Source organism: Peromyscus eremicus, chromosome 23 (genome assembly GCF_949786415.1).
Source record: "Peromyscus eremicus chromosome 23, PerEre_H2_v1, whole genome shotgun sequence".
Classification (NCBI taxonomy): Eukaryota; Metazoa; Chordata; class Mammalia; order Rodentia; family Cricetidae; genus Peromyscus; species Peromyscus eremicus.
The window spans coordinates 30,899,415-30,917,613 of record NC_081438.1 but is presented as its reverse complement, the minus strand read 5'-3'; the positions used below and the strand labels follow the sequence as shown (position 1 = coordinate 30,917,613).

At 52.2% G+C, this 18,199-nt stretch overlaps 1 protein-coding gene across 1 annotated transcript in view; it reads right to left on the bottom strand.

The window, feature by feature from the left end:
* Nucleotides 1-1,853: 1,853 nt before the first annotated feature.
* Nucleotides 1,854-18,199, bottom strand: part of Snx8 (sorting nexin 8) — a 49,173-nt gene continuing 32,827 nt past the window's right edge. The window contains 8 exon segments of the mRNA XM_059249507.1: nt 1,854-3,286; nt 6,108-6,257; nt 6,583-6,729; nt 8,236-8,304; nt 14,132-14,264; nt 15,085-15,245; nt 15,489-15,569; nt 18,001-18,122. Coding sequence (XP_059105490.1) covers nt 3,173-3,286; nt 6,108-6,257; nt 6,583-6,729; nt 8,236-8,304; nt 14,132-14,264; nt 15,085-15,245; nt 15,489-15,569; nt 18,001-18,122 — 977 coding nt within the window. The 3' untranslated portion in view covers nt 1,854-3,172.

Genomic DNA, 18,199 nt, shown 5'->3' with positions numbered 1-18,199 from the left:
GGAGAGCAGGGTGCCACAGAGAAGCTAGAGACGTGGGTCTCAGGAGGCAGAGGAACAGTGTCTCGGAGAAAGATAAGTATTCCTCTCCAGGCGCTGGACTGCAAACCAGGACCTGGACTCCAGCCAGGGGCTGAACTGACAGAAAGGCTGTATCCAGGGGTTTATATAGACCCAAGTGAGGCCTGATAGGCTGAGGCTGTAGGCAAACCAGATAACGATAACCAATCAGAGAAGAGCCTGCAAAACCTGAGACTAACTGCCTGGTGGGGGAGTTCCCAACCAGGTCACTGGCTGCATTTCCTCTGTTGTCGCAATAGTTGTAGTGCAGCAGCCAGGAATTCCTGGGCTACATCTTGGACCAGGAACCTCACAGATGCCATTGGTTATCAGTGGATCTTGAAAGCATGCTGTGACATTTCACACCGCATCCTAACTATTCCTACCTGCTTCAAAGAAAACCATTTCTCCCTCAGAAAGAGGGAGCCTTTTAAGGAAATCCAACAGGAAAGCTGGACCCAAGGCTCAGCAGTACTGCTCTTGCAGAAGACCAGAGTTCAGTTCCCAGCACCCACGATGGGCAGCTCATAACCATCTGTAACTCTACCTTCAGAGGAGCTGACACCTTCTTCTGGCTTCTGTAGGCACCAGCACCCACGAGCACATTCCCTCATACATATACATGTAATTTACAATAAAATGTACACACTATATCATACTCAAAAGCCAAATACATGGTTAGCTGAAACCCCCTAAACCTAAAGGGGTCCAGATGTTAAGTGCTGAGAGAAGGGCATAACTACAGCCTTCTCTTGGATTGATCATTTAAATAAGTGCATGGGGTGGGAGTGCTGTTCATGTGAGTACAGGTACCATGGAAGTCAGAGATGGTGATTCCACTGGAGCTGAAGTTACAGGACATTGTGAGCCTGATGTGGGTGCTGGGAATTGAACTCGGGTCCTCTGAAGAACAGCAAGTGCTCTTACCTGCTGAGCCATCATCTCTCCATCCCTTATGTCAGTTTAAACTGTCAACTTGACATAATTTAGAAGCACCTGGGAAGAGCATCTCAGTGAGGGACTGTCTAGGTTAGACTGGACATGTCTGGGGGATTATCTTGATTTGTTAAGTAGGAAGATCTGCCCACCATGAGTGGCATGATTCCCTAGGAAGGGAGCCCTGAACATGTGAGGGTGGGGAAAGCAGACCGAGCACTGGCACGCATGCTTTGATCGACTTTCTACTTAACTCTGGATGCAGTGTGCGCACATGGCTCAGACTCACACTACGATCCCTGACTCCCCCAAAGTGACAGGCAGTGTGCGCACATGGCTCAAACTCACACTACAATCCCCGATTCCTCCAAAGTGACAGGCTGTATAAGCAGCCATGTTGTTTTTGTTAGGAATTTTATTACAGCAACTGATCTGGCACAAAAACAAAACAAACAAACAAACAAACAAACAAAACCCCTGCAGAACCTGACCTAGGGAGCCAGTGAGCTTAACAGAGTTACTTACAGGAGTGTGGACCACAGCCCTGGAGTTCCACACTGTGCAGGGGGCTCAATGGGTCAGCATCGACTCCCATTAGGAACTGCCACTGTGGGCACCACTGTTGGGAGGGACCTTGTGACCCATGTGCTTTTCAGATTTCTGAAACTCATAAATTTCGCAGATTTTCTGAGTCTATGGAGCCTCCCTCCAGGAGGAAGCAATGCTTCTATATCCAGGAAACTGCCCCACTGGGGCCACCAGACTAGGGGCAATTGCCCATTCCAAACTTAAGATTCCAGTTTCCAAGACCCATGTGTTCATAGGGGTCTGTTGAGAGAAACAGCAGCATGGAAACCATCTGTAAACACTTCCAGTTTATTGGGTGTGGCAGTAACTGATTCCCCCAGTCCATAAAGTGCTTCATCGATCCCGCTGAATCCCACAGCACCAGCCTCCTGACTCCCTCAGCCCAGAGTCCCCACAGCAGATCCCCATAGCCCTGCTGCCCCTGCCTACCCTCTTCAGGCTAACACTGAGTAGGAAGCACCCAAAGAGGCTGTTCCCTTCACTCCTGTTGTGCTGGCCCTGGACTGTCCAGTTAAAGCTGAGGCTGGTTCCCGCTCGGCCCAGGAGAAGGGACGAGCAGGCGGGAGATCTGTTGATAGTTGTGCTTCCCATCTTTCTGGCAGCCCAAAGCATGGCTGTGGTGTGGCATACAGGCTCGGGCAGCAGGATGCCAGAGGGACTCTTGGTTCCCTTGCACCCTGGGGATGGAACCTCAAGTTTGGGGTCAGGCACCCACAGCCCAGTCAGGGAGTGACTATGTGAGAATGGGCAGGCTCTACTGCCAGGCTCGGGGCCCTAGAACACTAAAAGCATGGGGGCGGGAGAGTGGACCAGGGCGGGAGAGTGGGCCGGTAGGGAAGCAGTTCACATCCAGGTGGAACCTGCTGCTTGACAGCTGGTGGGAAGTGGTCCACACTCTTGACCCTGAGGCCTGGGCACCCAACAGGGATGCCCATCTCCAGTGCTCCTCCACAACCCCTCCTCACTCTCACCCTCCAAAACCCAACACAAGAAAGGACCCAGAGCCCTCATCCACTGTGGACCTCGAGAAGCCTTGGACCAGGGATCCATAGACAGTACTGGAGTGAAACATGTGCTCCAAAGCACCAAACAAACCACTTCGCACTCATACTTCCCGCCTGGCCTCTAATACACCTCCCAGAATGTCTACAGGCCCTAGTCTGCAGACAAGGTCCCACCCTCAGAGACCATGCAGCTCCTTGCCAGGCAGTACTGCCAGGCCACAGGGCAGGCCAGCCCTCCCACTTCTTTGCTGCTAGGCTAACCCCTAGGCTCTCCCAGCACTCAGTGACCCTTCTACACCCCCCTAGACACCACTTGCTGGCTACAAAAGGCCCTCAGCACTGTGGGCATTGGGCGCAATGCATTCTGAAGCACCCTAACTTCCCATCACCGACCCCATCAACAGGCCATGGGGCAGGCTGGGGGCACATAGACCTCCTGCCCAGGAGCAGGGAGACACGAAGACCACCTGCACAGCCCACAGGCACCTCAGAGCAGTGGCTGCTGCCTGGAGGGAATCAGCCAGGGACACACTGTTTGCAAAGAGGTTTTAGTGAGGCCACAGGGAGCCGTGTTGTGGGCCTTGCCACTAGTGAGGACACACGCCGTCCTCCTGCGGGGAGCGCGGTGGCGTCAACACGCTGTGAGGTCCAGCGAAGAGGCAGTTCAGCTTCGGCTTCAGGTCATTCCATACCTTGCTCATCTGCAAGAGCGGGAGAAAGGGAGGTGAGGTGGCGGCCACAACCCGGTCCCTGCCAAGCCAATTCCCGTTCTTTGTCATCTGGTGGCACGAACAGGAGGGCACTCACATCACACCCCCTCACATACCAGGCTCCACAGCAGAGCTTCTGAAAGTGAAGGCAAATCCTCCTATATTCTCAATGTGGACCCACCCTCTAGAGGCACAGATAGGGGGACTGTGAGTTCCAGGCTAGCCTGGGTTACATAGTGAGACCTAAAAATGAAAAACAGGGCTGGGATACAGCTCAGGGTTTGAGTGCTTACCAAACATGCATGAGACCCCACGTTTGACCCTCAGCACCGCATACAAGATAAAGAAAGAAATAAGAAGAAATCTAGTAACTGCTCTACAACAGAGGATGATCTTCCTGCTTCCATCTCCCAAGCACTGGGATTACAGATGGGCACACTGTAGCTGGCACATGCGGCACTGGGGACGGAACCCTGGGTTTCGTGCATGCTAGGCAAGCTGTCTACCCACTGTGCAGGCTGACTGGCCTGGATGCTGTGAAAGCTACTGGGCAGGCCAAGTACCAGGAACTCTAGCAGACCAGAGTGTCTGCCTTGAACCACTGAGACTTCTCACCCAACGTGGACAGTCCAGCTACCATGTATCCCCCAAACCCCACAAGTTAATGCCCCCTGGCATACCTCTGTGTGTTCCCTGATGGCAGGGACCAGCTGAAAGGAACACAGCCTCTGCTTATCACCTGTCATCACTGCCAAGCAATGAAGGCTCTATCAGTCTGTAACCATGACACCTAGGCCAACATATGGAAGCTAGTAGAGTTGTACCTTTGTGCCATTTGGCAGATCTTGGAACCACACAGGCCAAAAGAGTATCTGCATGGCATGCATAAAGCCCTGGGTTTGGATCCCCAGCACCACATAAGCTAGGTGTGTGACATGTAGGAGGTAGAGACAGAATATCAAAAATTCAAGGTCAGGCCTTAAGAAGACTTGGCAAGTAGAGATGCTTACTGCCAACCTGAAAACCTAAATTCAGTCCCTGTACCCAACATAAAGCAGACAACCAATTGCTCTCTTGGAAGGAGATGAGGCTGCCATAGGCAGCAGGAGGCAACCGGGTCACTTGGAAAAGTCAAGCTAGGGAAGATGGGTGTCTGTGAGTGAGGGGCTACACGGGGCTACAAAAGCAGATGTGATCACACTGGCCCTCCAAATCCTAATCAGAGAAACCCATCTTGCAGCAAGCCACCACTTAGCCACATGCCAGGCTGAAACCAAACCGGCTGTCTCTCTCTCCCAAGGCAGGCTGGTGCTTTCTAGAGCAGCAGGATTCGGATGGGGTGAGGACAGAACACAGACACAGAAGGCCCGCTGGCTCTGAGTGTAGCCAATGCTGTCTGAGCCAACCCTCCCCTCTGCTGCTTTGACACTAGGACTCTGAAGCAGGTTCTGTAAAGCAGAAGCTCAGGAGGGCTAAAGTGACCGCCATATAAATCTGAGTTCAGATGTCCAGCACCCAAGTAAATGCCAAGTGGCCGCGGTAGCCCACAAAGGGAGACAGAAGATCCCCTGAGCAAGCTGGCTAGTTAGCCTGGGTTCAGGCTAACTACATATAAGGTGAGGAATGTTCTGGAAGACTATCCATATCAACCCATGACCTCCACACACATGCACACACAACACATATGCATACAAAAAAATAAAAAGAACAACAGAAAAGGGGGGGGATGTCCCTGGGAGGGGTGGTTCATGCCTTTAATCCCAGTACCCAAGAAGCAGAGGCAGGCAGAGCTCCTCAAGTTCAAGAGCAGCCAGGTCTATCTACATAGTGAGATCCTGTCTCAAAAGGGGGCAGGAGACATTGGGAAGATGGCTCAGAAGTTCGGAGTACTTGCTGCTCTTGCACAGTGCCTGTTCCCAGCACCCACATCAGGTGGTTCACAACCACCTGTACCTCCAGTTCCAGGGGACCTGACACCTTGTGGACTCCCGCATACATGTGATACCCATAGACTCATACGTAAACATAAATAATGAATAAACCATTTTTTCAAGATTGAAAACAGGGACTTAGTTGCTGGGGAGTTGGTAAAGGGAGGGGAAGTGTAGCTGTCTGCAGACATTCACTCTGTAACTAGCCCCCAAAGAACTCATCTCACTCATCACAATGAACGTCAATGTAACATTAACTGGGCTGTTCTTATCACCCCAGCTGTGGGGTAGGCATTTGTTTTACAAGCATTAGTTTTACACACATACCCAAAAACATCACACAACCAAGGAGCTAGACAGGCACCATCTTTGAAGTGCTGCCTCAGCCCCACTGGTGAAAATGAGCAAGAGTGGCAGACACAGCTGAGGTCCCAGAGCTCTAGGCCACTTGCACAGGGAGAGCACCCCAGGGCTTTCCATGACCAGAGTATTCATAATGATTCTTCCCCCAGTGGCTCCAGCAGCCACACCTAGAGGCAACTGATAAGGAGCTTCTAGGAAACTCCTCTGTGGTACAAAGTGTTCCCAGCCAAACTAACCCCTACCACCTCCTTCCCTCGGCTGTAGGGCCTGGAGATTCTGTATGCTTTCCCTGACTACTAGAGTTCTTCTAAAAGGGATGAACCTCCTGACATCTTTCTGATCCCGCTCACAAGGCTGCTTCAGTGTCACCATTCTGGCCACACGAGAGGCTGGGAGACCTAGGAACTGATCAGGCCAATGGGCATCAACTCCATTCTCAAGGTCACTGACTGCAGGCCACAGGCCAGGCAGCTGAGAACAGGATGACATTGTCGACAGCAGAGCCAGGGGTGACTCACCTCCTTGTGCCCTTGGATCTGGGAGTTCACGAAGGCCCCCAGGATGTGTGAGGTGAGAGGCAGGTAGACGTGGACGAGCTGCGTCTCCTGGTGCAGGCAGTACAGGGAGAAGTAGTTTCGGAGCTCCATGGTCTGAATCACGTTCTCCTGCTGCAAGCAGAGAGCCAATCTGTGCACCAGACCCTCGGATGTAGGATGGAGCTGGCCCCTGCCCTCACATCCACAGGAGGGAACACCAAGGAAATGCAAGGCCAGGCACACAGCTGCAGAGCCCCTGCGACAGCTCCCACTTCCACCAGACCCCAGCCCTGCTCTGGACACCCCCAATTCCTAAGCTAACCCAGCTCACCAGAAGAGCCGATGGAGCAATTCCAGATGCCATGCCACCTGCACCCCACAGCTGCCTGATGCTGCCTGCCTGCTGCTCACCTCCACGATGCCCTGCTGCTCACCTCCACGATGCCCTGCTGCTCACCTCCACGATGCGTGACTCCAGCTGCTCCACGGACTCGGGCTCTCGGCCATGCGCGGCGCTCATCATCTGCCTCTTCATCAGGCCGTACTTGTGCAGTGCCCGCTGATGCTTGTGAAGCACGCCCTTCTCATGCCGCTCACACAGGTCCTGCAGGGAGGGAGGCATGCTCACCTACTGCAGCGTACCGTAAAGGGACCCAGAGCCTGGGAGCTCTGGACACTTCAAACACTGCCATCTCCCACCTGAAAGGAAGAAGGACGACAAGAGGAGAGCAGAGGCAGCCAGGGGTGGGGCTCACGCTGACTAGCAGTGAGCAGCCAGGGCCCTTGCCAGGACTGGCTTTTCCTGTTCAGACAGAGTCCAGGGCAGGGCTGGGTGGGGGACGGTGATGACCTGAGTGTGATTCCCAGGACCCACAGGGTAGAAAGCAAGAATTGATTCCTGCAAGCTGTCCCCTGACCTCTGCACATGCACACACACAGACACACAAAGTAATGTAATTAAAATAAGACAGACAGACAGACACATACACACTGGTTCAGAGCCAAGCCCCACTCACATCCTATCTGGCTCAGGCTAGTCTGGGCAAGGGCAAACTGCACTACCCCAGGCCCCAAAGAGGAATCTCCCTTCAAGAAAGGGATTTGTATAGTTGAGGGCCCTGAGGCAGCCCCAAACCTCAGACTACTAACACTACCAACTCCAGACAGCCAGCGTCTTACTGGTGGTAGGACAGTGTGCCCAAGAAAGACACATTGGCATCCATTGTTATACCCAATCAGAAACCTAACGAGAGGCCAGCTATGGTAGACATGCAAGAAACACAAGCCCCTGAATGGCAGAAGCCACAGGTGACCATCTCAGTCATCAGAACAAACTCTTCCAAAACATTCCCTGTACGCACTGGACTGGCTCTCTGGAGCGCTCTTCAGTAATGAAGGTTTCTCTAGCTCCAAAAAGTGGTCCACCCTTCAATGGACGCTGCACACTCTGAAAAGTCGCCTCGGCCGTAAGCTCAGCCTGGCTTCCCGAATCCTCGCACATGAGAAGCAGCAAAGCCCCTGCACGTGGACCAGGCCCCCAGTCACTCACAGAGGGCCCAACAGTCATACATACTCATCTTGGTTTCTACCACACATTACAATTATCTCCCCCTCAACTTGGGATCTTTCTGGGATGCAAGCAGGAGCCCTGAGCCAGCCTAGGGGACCCTCAGGCAGACAGGTTTCCTTCTGGTCAGGTGTGACCATCGCCATCTTGAAGTAGAGCAGCTGTGACAACTCACATGAGCTCCTCACGAAATCATGCCTGCTAGCACTCCCTCGTGGAGGGTGGGGGAGACTTATAGGATCCCCCCAAGATTAACTAAGAGGTAAAAATGGAATAGGGAGTGGGACTACACTTTAGTGGTACAGCCAGCTGTGAGCCATGCTCGCTTCTGGAACCAACCCGTCCCATAACTTCAACAGCTGGACGTAGGTGGACCCTCTTCCCTGGTCTGTCAATGTCCATCTGGGGGGAACAGATGCTTCTTTGCATCTCACCTCAGGAAAAGTCACACAAAATCACGACAGACCCTTCCCTGCACAGCCTTGACCTCACATCCTTCAACAATCCCCAAGGTCGCTATCAGACAGAATGCCGGAGACTCACTTTGTAGGACTGCAGCAAATCCAAGAAGAGGTTCAGCTTCTCCACCACATCATTCTCTTCCTTTTTACCCTAGGAACAAGGATGAGTTAACCAACATGCAGCACCCAGGACCCAGCACCCACCTGGGAACTCACCCCATACCTAACCACAGTTCAGAGAACAGGGGTGAGTTAAAGTTAACCAACATATGCCACCCAGAAGCCAGCACCCCCAACCACACTTGGCAGCTCAGGCTTCAGGAGGCCCAGTTTCCCACGGAGGGCCCTGCAGGTCCAGGCGGCGATGTCCTCAAACCTGGCAGTTATGGGAACAGGGCGGCACCCTCTCCACTCCAGATGTCTCCCTTGGGTTTTCCACGTGCAGTGTCTCCCAGGTAGGATAAAGCCACACCTCATGCTGCCCCAGTAGCTCTGCCCAACGCTTAACTGCTTCTCTTTGAAGCTACGCATGTCCAAAGGGAGACAGATGGAGGAAGGATGCTGGGAGAGAGGCACTTTAACAACAGGGAAAGAGGTCTGGAAAGGGATATGGAGAGACCAGAGAGGAACACAGGACCTGGCATGGGGGAGGCATGAATGGAGTTGTGAACCCAGACACTGTGGCACTTCCAGGGAGCACGGGGTAAAGGAAGAACCACAGAGGAAGCCAAAGCAGGGGATGATGGGACAGAGGATACAGGCTCAGGATGTTGTATACGGGCAACATGATAACTGTGAGGGAAAAGCCCAGTGCCGAAACTCATCCATGGCACACTGGGGACAAGGATGAGCAGTGGCCCAGATGCTGCCTGGCTTCCAACATACATGCAGCAGAAGCACTCTGGAGACACATGACAGCCATGTGCATACTGCCCATATATGTGTACATACACATGTCCCAGACAACACATGCCTAAAGCTCCTAGTACTCCAGCTGTAGCCAAGAGATATGCTCACCCCAAAAGCTGCATATTGACTTGTGCACGAAGAATCATGTGGGTAAGAGAAGGCGGAAGACTGACAGGAAATGAAGACACTTGGATGGAAACACAGGAACTGGACTGCGAGTCGGATGTGGCCACCTCAGGGGGACTCTGGGATGTCTCCCTAAGCTTCAGGTCACTAAATCAGGCGGTTCCCAAGTAATTCAGTCTCAGGACTGCAGCCAGTTCAGATACTAGGTAATAAGTTCCGGGAAATTAACAGGTGAGCCAAAGGTTTTCCAAGTAAGGTGAGAAGCTTGGAGAGATGGCTCAGACAGCAAAACGCCTGCCATGCAAACACGAGAACCTGAGTTCAGATGCCCAGCACTCCCATAAAAAGCCAGGCACAGTACCATGCGTCATGTAGCCCCAGAGCTGGGGGTGGGGGCAGACAAACCCAGGCGCTCGAAAGCTTGCTGGCTATCTGATCTAACTGAACTGGAGAGCCCCAGGTTCAGTGAGAGGCCCTGTCTCAAAAAGTCAGATGGAGCCAGGTGTGGTGGCAAACTTGAGTGGCTGAGGCAGAAGGATCTCTGTGAGTGCCGGGCCAGCCAGGGACACACAGTGAGACCCTTTTAAAGAAAGAAAAAAACATAGAGGGGCTAGAAAAACGGCTCAGCAGCTAAGAGCACTGGCTGCTTTTGCAGAGGTCCTGGACTCAATACCTAGCACCCATGTGGCAGCTCAGAACTGACAATTTCAATCCCATGGGACCCATTGCCCTCTTTTGGCTTCTATGGGTACTAGGTACTCACATGGTTCACAGACATACAGGCAAAACATCCATACACATAAAATAAATTCATTTTTAAAATTAAAGAAAGATGAAAAATAGCATACAAAGACACATGATGTAAACATCTGGCTTCTACACAAATGCATACACATGTATACATCACACACGGTAATGATTAAAAAAAAAAAGTGGGGGAAGAATTGGAGAGATGGCTCAGAGGTTAAGAGCACTGTGCTGTGCTTCCAGAGGTCCTGAGTTCAATTCTCAGCAACCACATGGTGGCTCACAACCTCCTATAATGAGATCTGGTGCCCTCTTCTGGCATGCTGGCATACATGCAGGCAGAACACTGTACACATAATAAATAAATCTTAAAAAAAAAAAAAAAAAAAAAGACAACAAAAGAAAGGGAAACACCAGCTGACATAGTCATCCTGTCCTAGTCAACATTCTGGGGCTTTCTCCCTGCTATAGTAGGAAAGGGGATTCTGACTCACTGGCCACCACATCCCATCTCTGTGTGTAAGACCTGATCAAAAACAAGAGTCAGGCAGAGCTCTGTGAGTTCGAGGCCAGCCTGCTCGACAGAGTGAGTTCCAGGACAGCCAGGGCTACACAGTGAAACCCTGTCTAAAAAGAAAAAGAAAGAGAAAAAGAAGAGAGCCCCTGACCATCCCAGCATATGTCTTTAGGAAAGGCACAGCGCAGGGGCTGGAGCCATTGATTCCTCCACAGGTAAGAGCACTTGCTAGGCAAACATGCCGACCTGAACTCAGATCCCAGTGCTCAGGGAAAACTGGGGGTGGCTGCTTGCACAACTGTACCCCTATGCTGTGAGCAGAGACAGGAAGATCAGTTGGCCACCTGCCTAGCTCCGGGTTCAGTGCGAGACCCTGTTTCAAGGAACAGTGCACAATGATGAAGAGAGACCCCAACATCCTCTTCTGACCTCTGCACACAAGCATGCACACCAAGCTGGGCATGTTGGTGCACACCTGTAATCCCAGCACTCAGGAGGCTGAGGCAGGAGGATCACAAGTTCAAGGCCAGGCTTGGTTACAAAGTGAGTAGCAGCTCAGCTTCAGGAACAAAGTGAGAACCCTGTCCCCCCAAAAAAATCTAAGACCCTAAACTAAGCAAAACAAAATTCCATTAACTTCAATGTACCTAAGGAATGGGAGGAATATCAAGGAAGCAGTACATCCCCCCAAGTTAAGTTTCAATAAAGAACTTGAACATGTTAAAGAAGCACAGGGCTGGGAGGTGCCTCAAGGTACTCATTCCCACCCAGAGCTCTGGATGCATGAACTTCAAGATGGAGCCAGCTGGATCGGAAAGGCCCTGAGCAGAGACGATCGTCTAGTGCTCTGCAGAATCCCAGCACCTGACCTAAGGCTTCCCACAGTCTCTGTGACAAAGAGCTTCATGCATGATTCTTGAACCCACACTTGGAGGACAGCTACACTGATAAAACAAAGTAGTCTGGGCTGGTGGGAGGGCTCAGCCGGGTAGGGCGTTTACTGCCAAGACTGACAACTGAGTTCAATGCCCAGGACCCATGTGGGTAGAAAAAGAGAACTGACTCCCACTTGTTCTCTGACCTCCACGAGCACACACACATATTTAACAAAGAAAATAGTTGGCAAGGGCATGGTGGCACATGCAGTAGAGGTGTGCACGTGGTAGCAGAGGCAGGTGGAGTTCCAGACCAGCCAGGGCTACATAGTGAGACCTTGTCTCAGAAAAAAAAGAGAGAGAGAGAGAGAGAGAGGAAAAAAAGAAAGAAAATAGTTGGGGCCATTGAGGTGACTCAGTGGTTAAACACACCCGCTGTGAAAGCAAGCCTGATAACCTGAGTTCAACCCCCAAACTCACATAAAACATCTGGCTAGCTCCAGGGTCGGGAAACAGAAATGAGAAAACACTTGGAGGCTCTCAGAGTATACAGTGCTGCAGACAGAAGAGACCCTGCCTCAACAAGGGAGAAGAGAAGAGAGAGGGGGCTCTCCAAAGTTGTCCTCCGACCTCCACACATGTACTGTGTTACACCCAGGCAAGTGCCCACACGGATGCACGCACACACACAAGTGCAAACAAAAAATAAAGATGGAAGATAAATTGATGATCTAGTTCGACCCTCTTATACCTAATCAATGGAGAAAACGAGGTCCAAGGGCCAAAGTTACTATGGCAATGTCATGGCACACACACTACAAAGCACAGACCTTGCCCAAGCCCCTGCCTCTCCATCCTGGCAAGCCCCTGACACCTCAAGCCTTGGCCCTGTCTACTTGGAGAGGGGCACTAACGATGGGAAGGAATAAACTTACACTGATTAAGAGGACTAATGAGATGGCTCAGTGGGAAAAGACACCGACCTTCAGACCTGAGTTCAATCCCCAGGACCATGCCGTAGGAGACAACCAGCCCCTGTGAGTGACCTCTGACCTCCACATGCACACTGTGGCACACATGCACCATCCCTTCCACACAATAAATAAATGGAAACTTAGAAACTAGGTGGCTGGAGAGACGGCTCGGTGGTAAAAGCACTTGCTGCTCTTGCAGAGGACCTGAGTTCAGTTCCAGCACCCACACAAGGTGGCTAACAATCTACTGAAATTCCAGGTCCTGGGGATCTGACACCCTCTTCTGACTTCCTCAGGCACTTGCACACACGTGCACAAACACTTATTATATAGACACAAATGCATATACACAAATAAGATCTTTTTTAAATTAAAAAGGCAAAAGATACCAACACTGAGGGCTGGGGAGACAGTATACAGCACTGGCCTTGCAAGGATGAGGACCCAAGTTCGGACCTCAGAACCCATATGAAAATTCAGGGTATAATGGCTCTCGCTTGTACTCCCAGTGCTGGGAGACGGAGACAATGAGCATCTCTGGCCTAATTGGTGAACTCCAGGGCAATGAATAACCCTGTCTCAGAGGAGGTGGATGGCATCTTTGAAGATGACATGTGAAGTTGTCTCCTGACCTCCAGTCACCTGTGAACACATACATGTGTGCCTACCTGTACACACATGAACCACACACATTAGAAAAACACAGGCACATTTCTAAAGGGCACACACCGGCTCTGGGAGGAAGAAAATCAGGGACTTTCCACACAAGCAAAGCGATCAAATTCCCTCTTCAACAGAAACCTCACGGGCCCTGAGCTTCCAGCCTCTACTGAAAAACTCCCCCAAGTCCCCAGCAGCTGCATCACTCCAGACAGGCAACTGAAACGCTCTGGTCCTGAGCAGGGAACAGAGCTTCAATAAAGATAGCAACTTGTTTACAACTGCAGCTTGAGTGGCATCCCAGACAGCGTCAGCTACTCAGAAGACAGATGCAGGAGGATTGTTAAGTTCCAGGCTAGACAACTTAGTGAGACCCTCCCTGTCTCAACAATAAAAGACCCAAAAAGTAAAAAGAGGGCTAGTGAAGTAGCTTGGTGGTAGAGCATCTGCCTAGAATCCCCCAGTGAGGGGCTGGGGGCGTGGCTCAGTGGTAGAGCACCTGCCTAGAATCCCCCAGTGAGGGGCTGGGGTGTGACTCAGTGGTAGAGCATTTGCCTAGAATCCCCCAGTGAGGGGCTGGGGTGTGACTCAGTGGTAGAGCACTTGCCTAGACTCCCCCAGTGAGGGGCTGGGGTGTGGCTCAGTGGTAGAACATCTGTCTAACATGTGCAAGGCCCTTGGTTCACTACACACAACAAAAATAAATAAATACATTTAAAAATAAGTGGAGTTCCTATACACACAGCAGCAGGACTTTTTGAGGTTAAGTGAATACAGAGGAGGAAGTTCTTGGGGTACTGGGCACTTAGTTATTATTCCAACGGGTTAAACCACTGGTTGCCACGCACAAGCTGGCACAATGGGAAGTATGTGGTCCATCCAGAAGCAAACTGCAAGCGCAAGACTACAGTGCCAAGGACAGATCCATTTAACCTCAGCAACGCCAGGGCTGGGGACAAGGACCCAATCTGTTTCTGTCACTAGCGGCCTTCTCAGAAGCATAAATGGCTCAGGAGGAGCCACCCAGAACAGATGGGCACAGGCAGTCTCCACTCGGAGATGGGAGATCATCTCCATGGAGTTCTCAAAGCCAGGCTAAGCAAAAGGTGCTCCACCCCACAGGACAGCACGTTCTGGGACAAGGGACCCATGGCGAAGGAAGCCACTCACCTGCTGAGCAGCCTTGTCTGCAAGCAGTGCGAACTCCACCGACAGGCCTTTGAGCGCTTGCTTCAGGGAGCCCCACGTGCTGAGGTGCAGAGCAGCCCAGGAGGGCAGAGGGGTTGTGTCTGAGCCTAAAGCACTGTAGGAACAGAACACACACTCACCTGCCTGTCCCTCCCCGAGATGTGTGTTTCCAGGAGGGTCAGGGCTCCAGGGAGGGGTCTGAGAGTCTCAGAAGGTTCAGTAGGGATGTTTGGAAGAAGGCGAGGAAGGCAGGGTCTCAGGCCCCTCTAGACCCAGGAAATCACTGCTACTGCCCACAAGACCCGAAGCTCTGTGTGCTGGCGAAGCTTGGTCTGCCACGGGCTGCTCTCACCAAGGCAAACAGTTTTGGTTTTTTGGTTTTATTTTTTAACATTTGTGTTGGTTAATATTGTCAACCTGGGAGGGTCTAGAATCACTATGGAAACAAACTCTCTGGGCATGTCTACAAAGGGAGTTTCTAGACTGGGTTAACTGAGGTGGGAAGACCCACACACCCCTAGTATGGGGTCCTGAATAAACAGGAGAAAGTGAGCTGAGCACCAGCATCCATCTCTCTCTGCTTCCTGACTGTGGATGCCATGTGACCAGCTGCCTCATGTTCCTGCCGCCATGCCTTCCAACCATGATGGAGGACAGTACCCGAAAACTGAGAACCAAGATCAACACCTTAAGTTGCCGCTGTCAGGTGCTTTCTCACAGCAGTGTGAAAGGTGCCAAGGAGACTACTGGATGAGCAGCCGTGGGAGGTGTGTAAGGACCCCAGAGCCCTGCATAACCCCCACCACGGCTTCCTCCTGCCCCCTCCCGCCACCCGTGGATCTACTCTTCTCCTTCCCGCAGTGCAGTGGGTCAGGATGGTAGGCAGACCCAGCCCCCCACCTGACTCATGCCACAGTCCCTACAGGGCCACATGCCTGAGCTCCTTCCCGAATATGAGAAGATCAGCAGCGTTGTCGATGGCCCGGGATGCGATCCGCTCGGCTCTGTCTCGAAGCTTATAGAAGCTGTTGTAGACATTTCGAATCAGCTCCCGACTCATGGCAAACTGGGTCTGGATGTCAGCTGGGAGGAAGTCCTAGAAATGGGTGGCAAGAAAAGAGACAGTGGCCTGCTGCTGAATTACTCTCAGAAAGAGGAGGACATCCTGGAGCCTGCCTGCTACAAGCCGAACCCCGCTCCCAGGGGATCCAACAAGGACGGGTGGTGGATAATGGTGTGATCCCCACAACCCAACAGAGGCGTGCTGAGGATCATCAGGGGTCAGCACTACCATTCTTCTGCTTAAGAGGGGGAGGAACAGCCAAAATCAGAAAACTACCTTGGCCCTAGCAGCCAGCTTACAGTTCGTGAATTCATCTCCCACGCACTGGGCCGCCTCCTTGAGCTTGTGCTGAACATCCTGAAAGAGGAAAGAGGGAGCTTCACCCTCTCCTGTCGGCACCGACACCAGCTGAGAGCAAGCGAACTCCTCAGAAGTCCAACAACGAGAGAGCTAGGCTGGTCATGCTCGTCTGTCATCTCAGCACCCGGCAGACTTCGGCAGGAGAAAGAAAGAGCTCCAGGCCAGCGTGGGCTACACACGAGACCCTGTCTCCAGAAAGAGGGGCTGCGGAGATGGCCCAGTGGGTAAGAGCACTTGCTACCCAAGCATGAGGACCCAATTCAGAATCCCCAGAGTCAAAAGCCAGGGGTTGCCTCATAAACCTGTGACCCAGCTCTGGGGGATGGAGACAGGACGGCTGGCACTTTCTGGCCGCCAGCCTAGCTCCAGGTTCAGTGAGAGACCCTGTCTCAAAGGAGTAAGGCAGAAAGTGACAGAGCAGGACACCAGACGTCCTCCTTCAGTCTCCATGCATGCATACACAGGCATGCACACGGGCATGCACATGTGCTCACATGCTACACATACACCACAGGAATGTGCACGCGCACACACACACACACACACACACACACAATATTAAGAGAGAGAGGGGGGCAGACAAACACAAGCTTCTTAGAAGTTGGATGTGGTAGTGCATGCCTGCAACCCCAGAACCCAGAAGGCTGAAGCAGGGGGATAATTCCTGAGTTCCAGTCCCTGTCTCAAAAAAAAAAAAATGTAAAAACAGAGGCAGTCCCTTCTGAGGAGAAACTTGCTTTTGTGCACTTGCTGGTCCACCGGCATTCCAGAATGTCTTTGCTTCTCACAGACTCTTTGGGGTTAAACTGTAGGAAAGAGGCCAACAGAACGACAGGAGCACAGCCAAGCCCCACCTCCAGCAGAAAGCAGGGCAGGCCCCTCTCCAGAATCACAGAGTTCCACCTACAACAGGCTCGGCATGGACCCCAGAGACAGACACAGGGCCACGAGACCCTGCAGACTCCATGCAGCCGTGGACTTCCTGTAAAGAGATCCTCAGGGTTAGGGAGCCATAGAAGGCTGGGACAGCTGATGGAAAAGGAAAGGTAGGGGGCACTGGTCTCAGGCCAGGCCCTGACATGTGGCCCTGGATGGAAGCCTCACTGGCAAAGCCAAGCCTTCAAATCAGGCAAAGGGTCACCTGGGAAACACAGAAACACACGTGGGCAGCCAAGCCTGTGTGAAGAGCTTAAAGACCATTTCTAATTTTCTTTTACCAAAAAGGGAAACCGAGGACCAAGGACATTACAGAACCACACCATCCGCGGATAGACAAAGAGACAAGAGACCTTCCTGTGACCATAAGGAGGGCGTACCTTCTGCACCTGACCTCCTTGTCTCTGTCTGGAGTGCAGGTGGCTTCCTGATTCCACCCTCATTCCTGCTCTGGAACTCAACACCACTGCACCCCAGACTCAGAGGCCACGCTCGGGCTAGCAGCCTCACTAGGGAGCAGGTAGCCACCTACCATGCATGAGACTCGAGCGTCGAAGGCAGCACCACAAAAACAAACAAACGAGGCTGTAAGCACCTACACAATCTACCACTGTGGGTGGAGAATTACCCGGGGTATCACCTGATTAAAGCAAAAGCCTGAGACCTTCCTAAAGAGGCCGGCTGCCCTTGGGGAAGTAAAATCAAGTGCAAAAGCCGGCTGTTTGGGGGAGACGGCTCAGTGAAAGATCCTGTCTCTAGAGAGTGAGGTGAAGAGGGATAGAACAGGACATCTGACATACTCCTCTCCCCTCAGCATGCACACACAGACACAGGTACTCACATGTACATATTCCACACACACAAGCATACAAAACAAACTGGGCTCACTCCTGACTGCACCCATGTCTCCTGCCTTGCAGCTGGGTAAGGGTTGAAAGGCCCTGAGTACCCATTCAAACACTCATTTCCCTGCCCACCCATCACAGAATCCACTTGCCAAGAAGAACTGGCGGTATCTCCCAGGGCCAATTAAGAACTCTTGGGCTCGCCCAAGCGCTGTCTAGAGAACACCGGGCTCTGATTCCTAACATAGGCACACACAATGTCCTGCCCTAGACTCCACCACAGTTCTGCTGAGGAAAGATTCTGTCTCCAGGGGACCATGCCAAAGGTACGCAAAGCCTCCAAGTCACACCAGGAAGCCTCTTTAAAATGATGCCCAGCCGGTACTTCAGAAAGAAACCTTGCTCTGTCAATCACAAATCCACTCTGCACATTCGAACAAGGAAAAGGAGAAACACAGGCTCAGGGGATAAAATCCAGGTACGGGCTCCCAGCCCTGGGGAGGCTGAGACAGGAGGATTGCCTTCAGTATGAGCCCAAGCTGGGCCAGCCTGAGTGTGCAAACAGGTCTCAAACAAAGAAAGGAATGCAGCAAGAGTTTTGGGCCCCAGGATTCCACCCGGGACAGGACCCTGAGGGACACACTTACTGAGCCACTGAAAGAGAGGAAGAGTTTGAGAAGCACATCCTCTGAGAAGGGCGGGTGCCGGGCCACCAGGTTGATGAAGCGCTTCAAGGCCCTCCGGCGGCCCTCGATGAACTCCCTGTCAGCTGGAGAAGAATACAGGGTCACCTCCGAGTCGGCAGAACGCCCGCTCACAGCAAGCTTCTGAGCACCTCACCAGAGG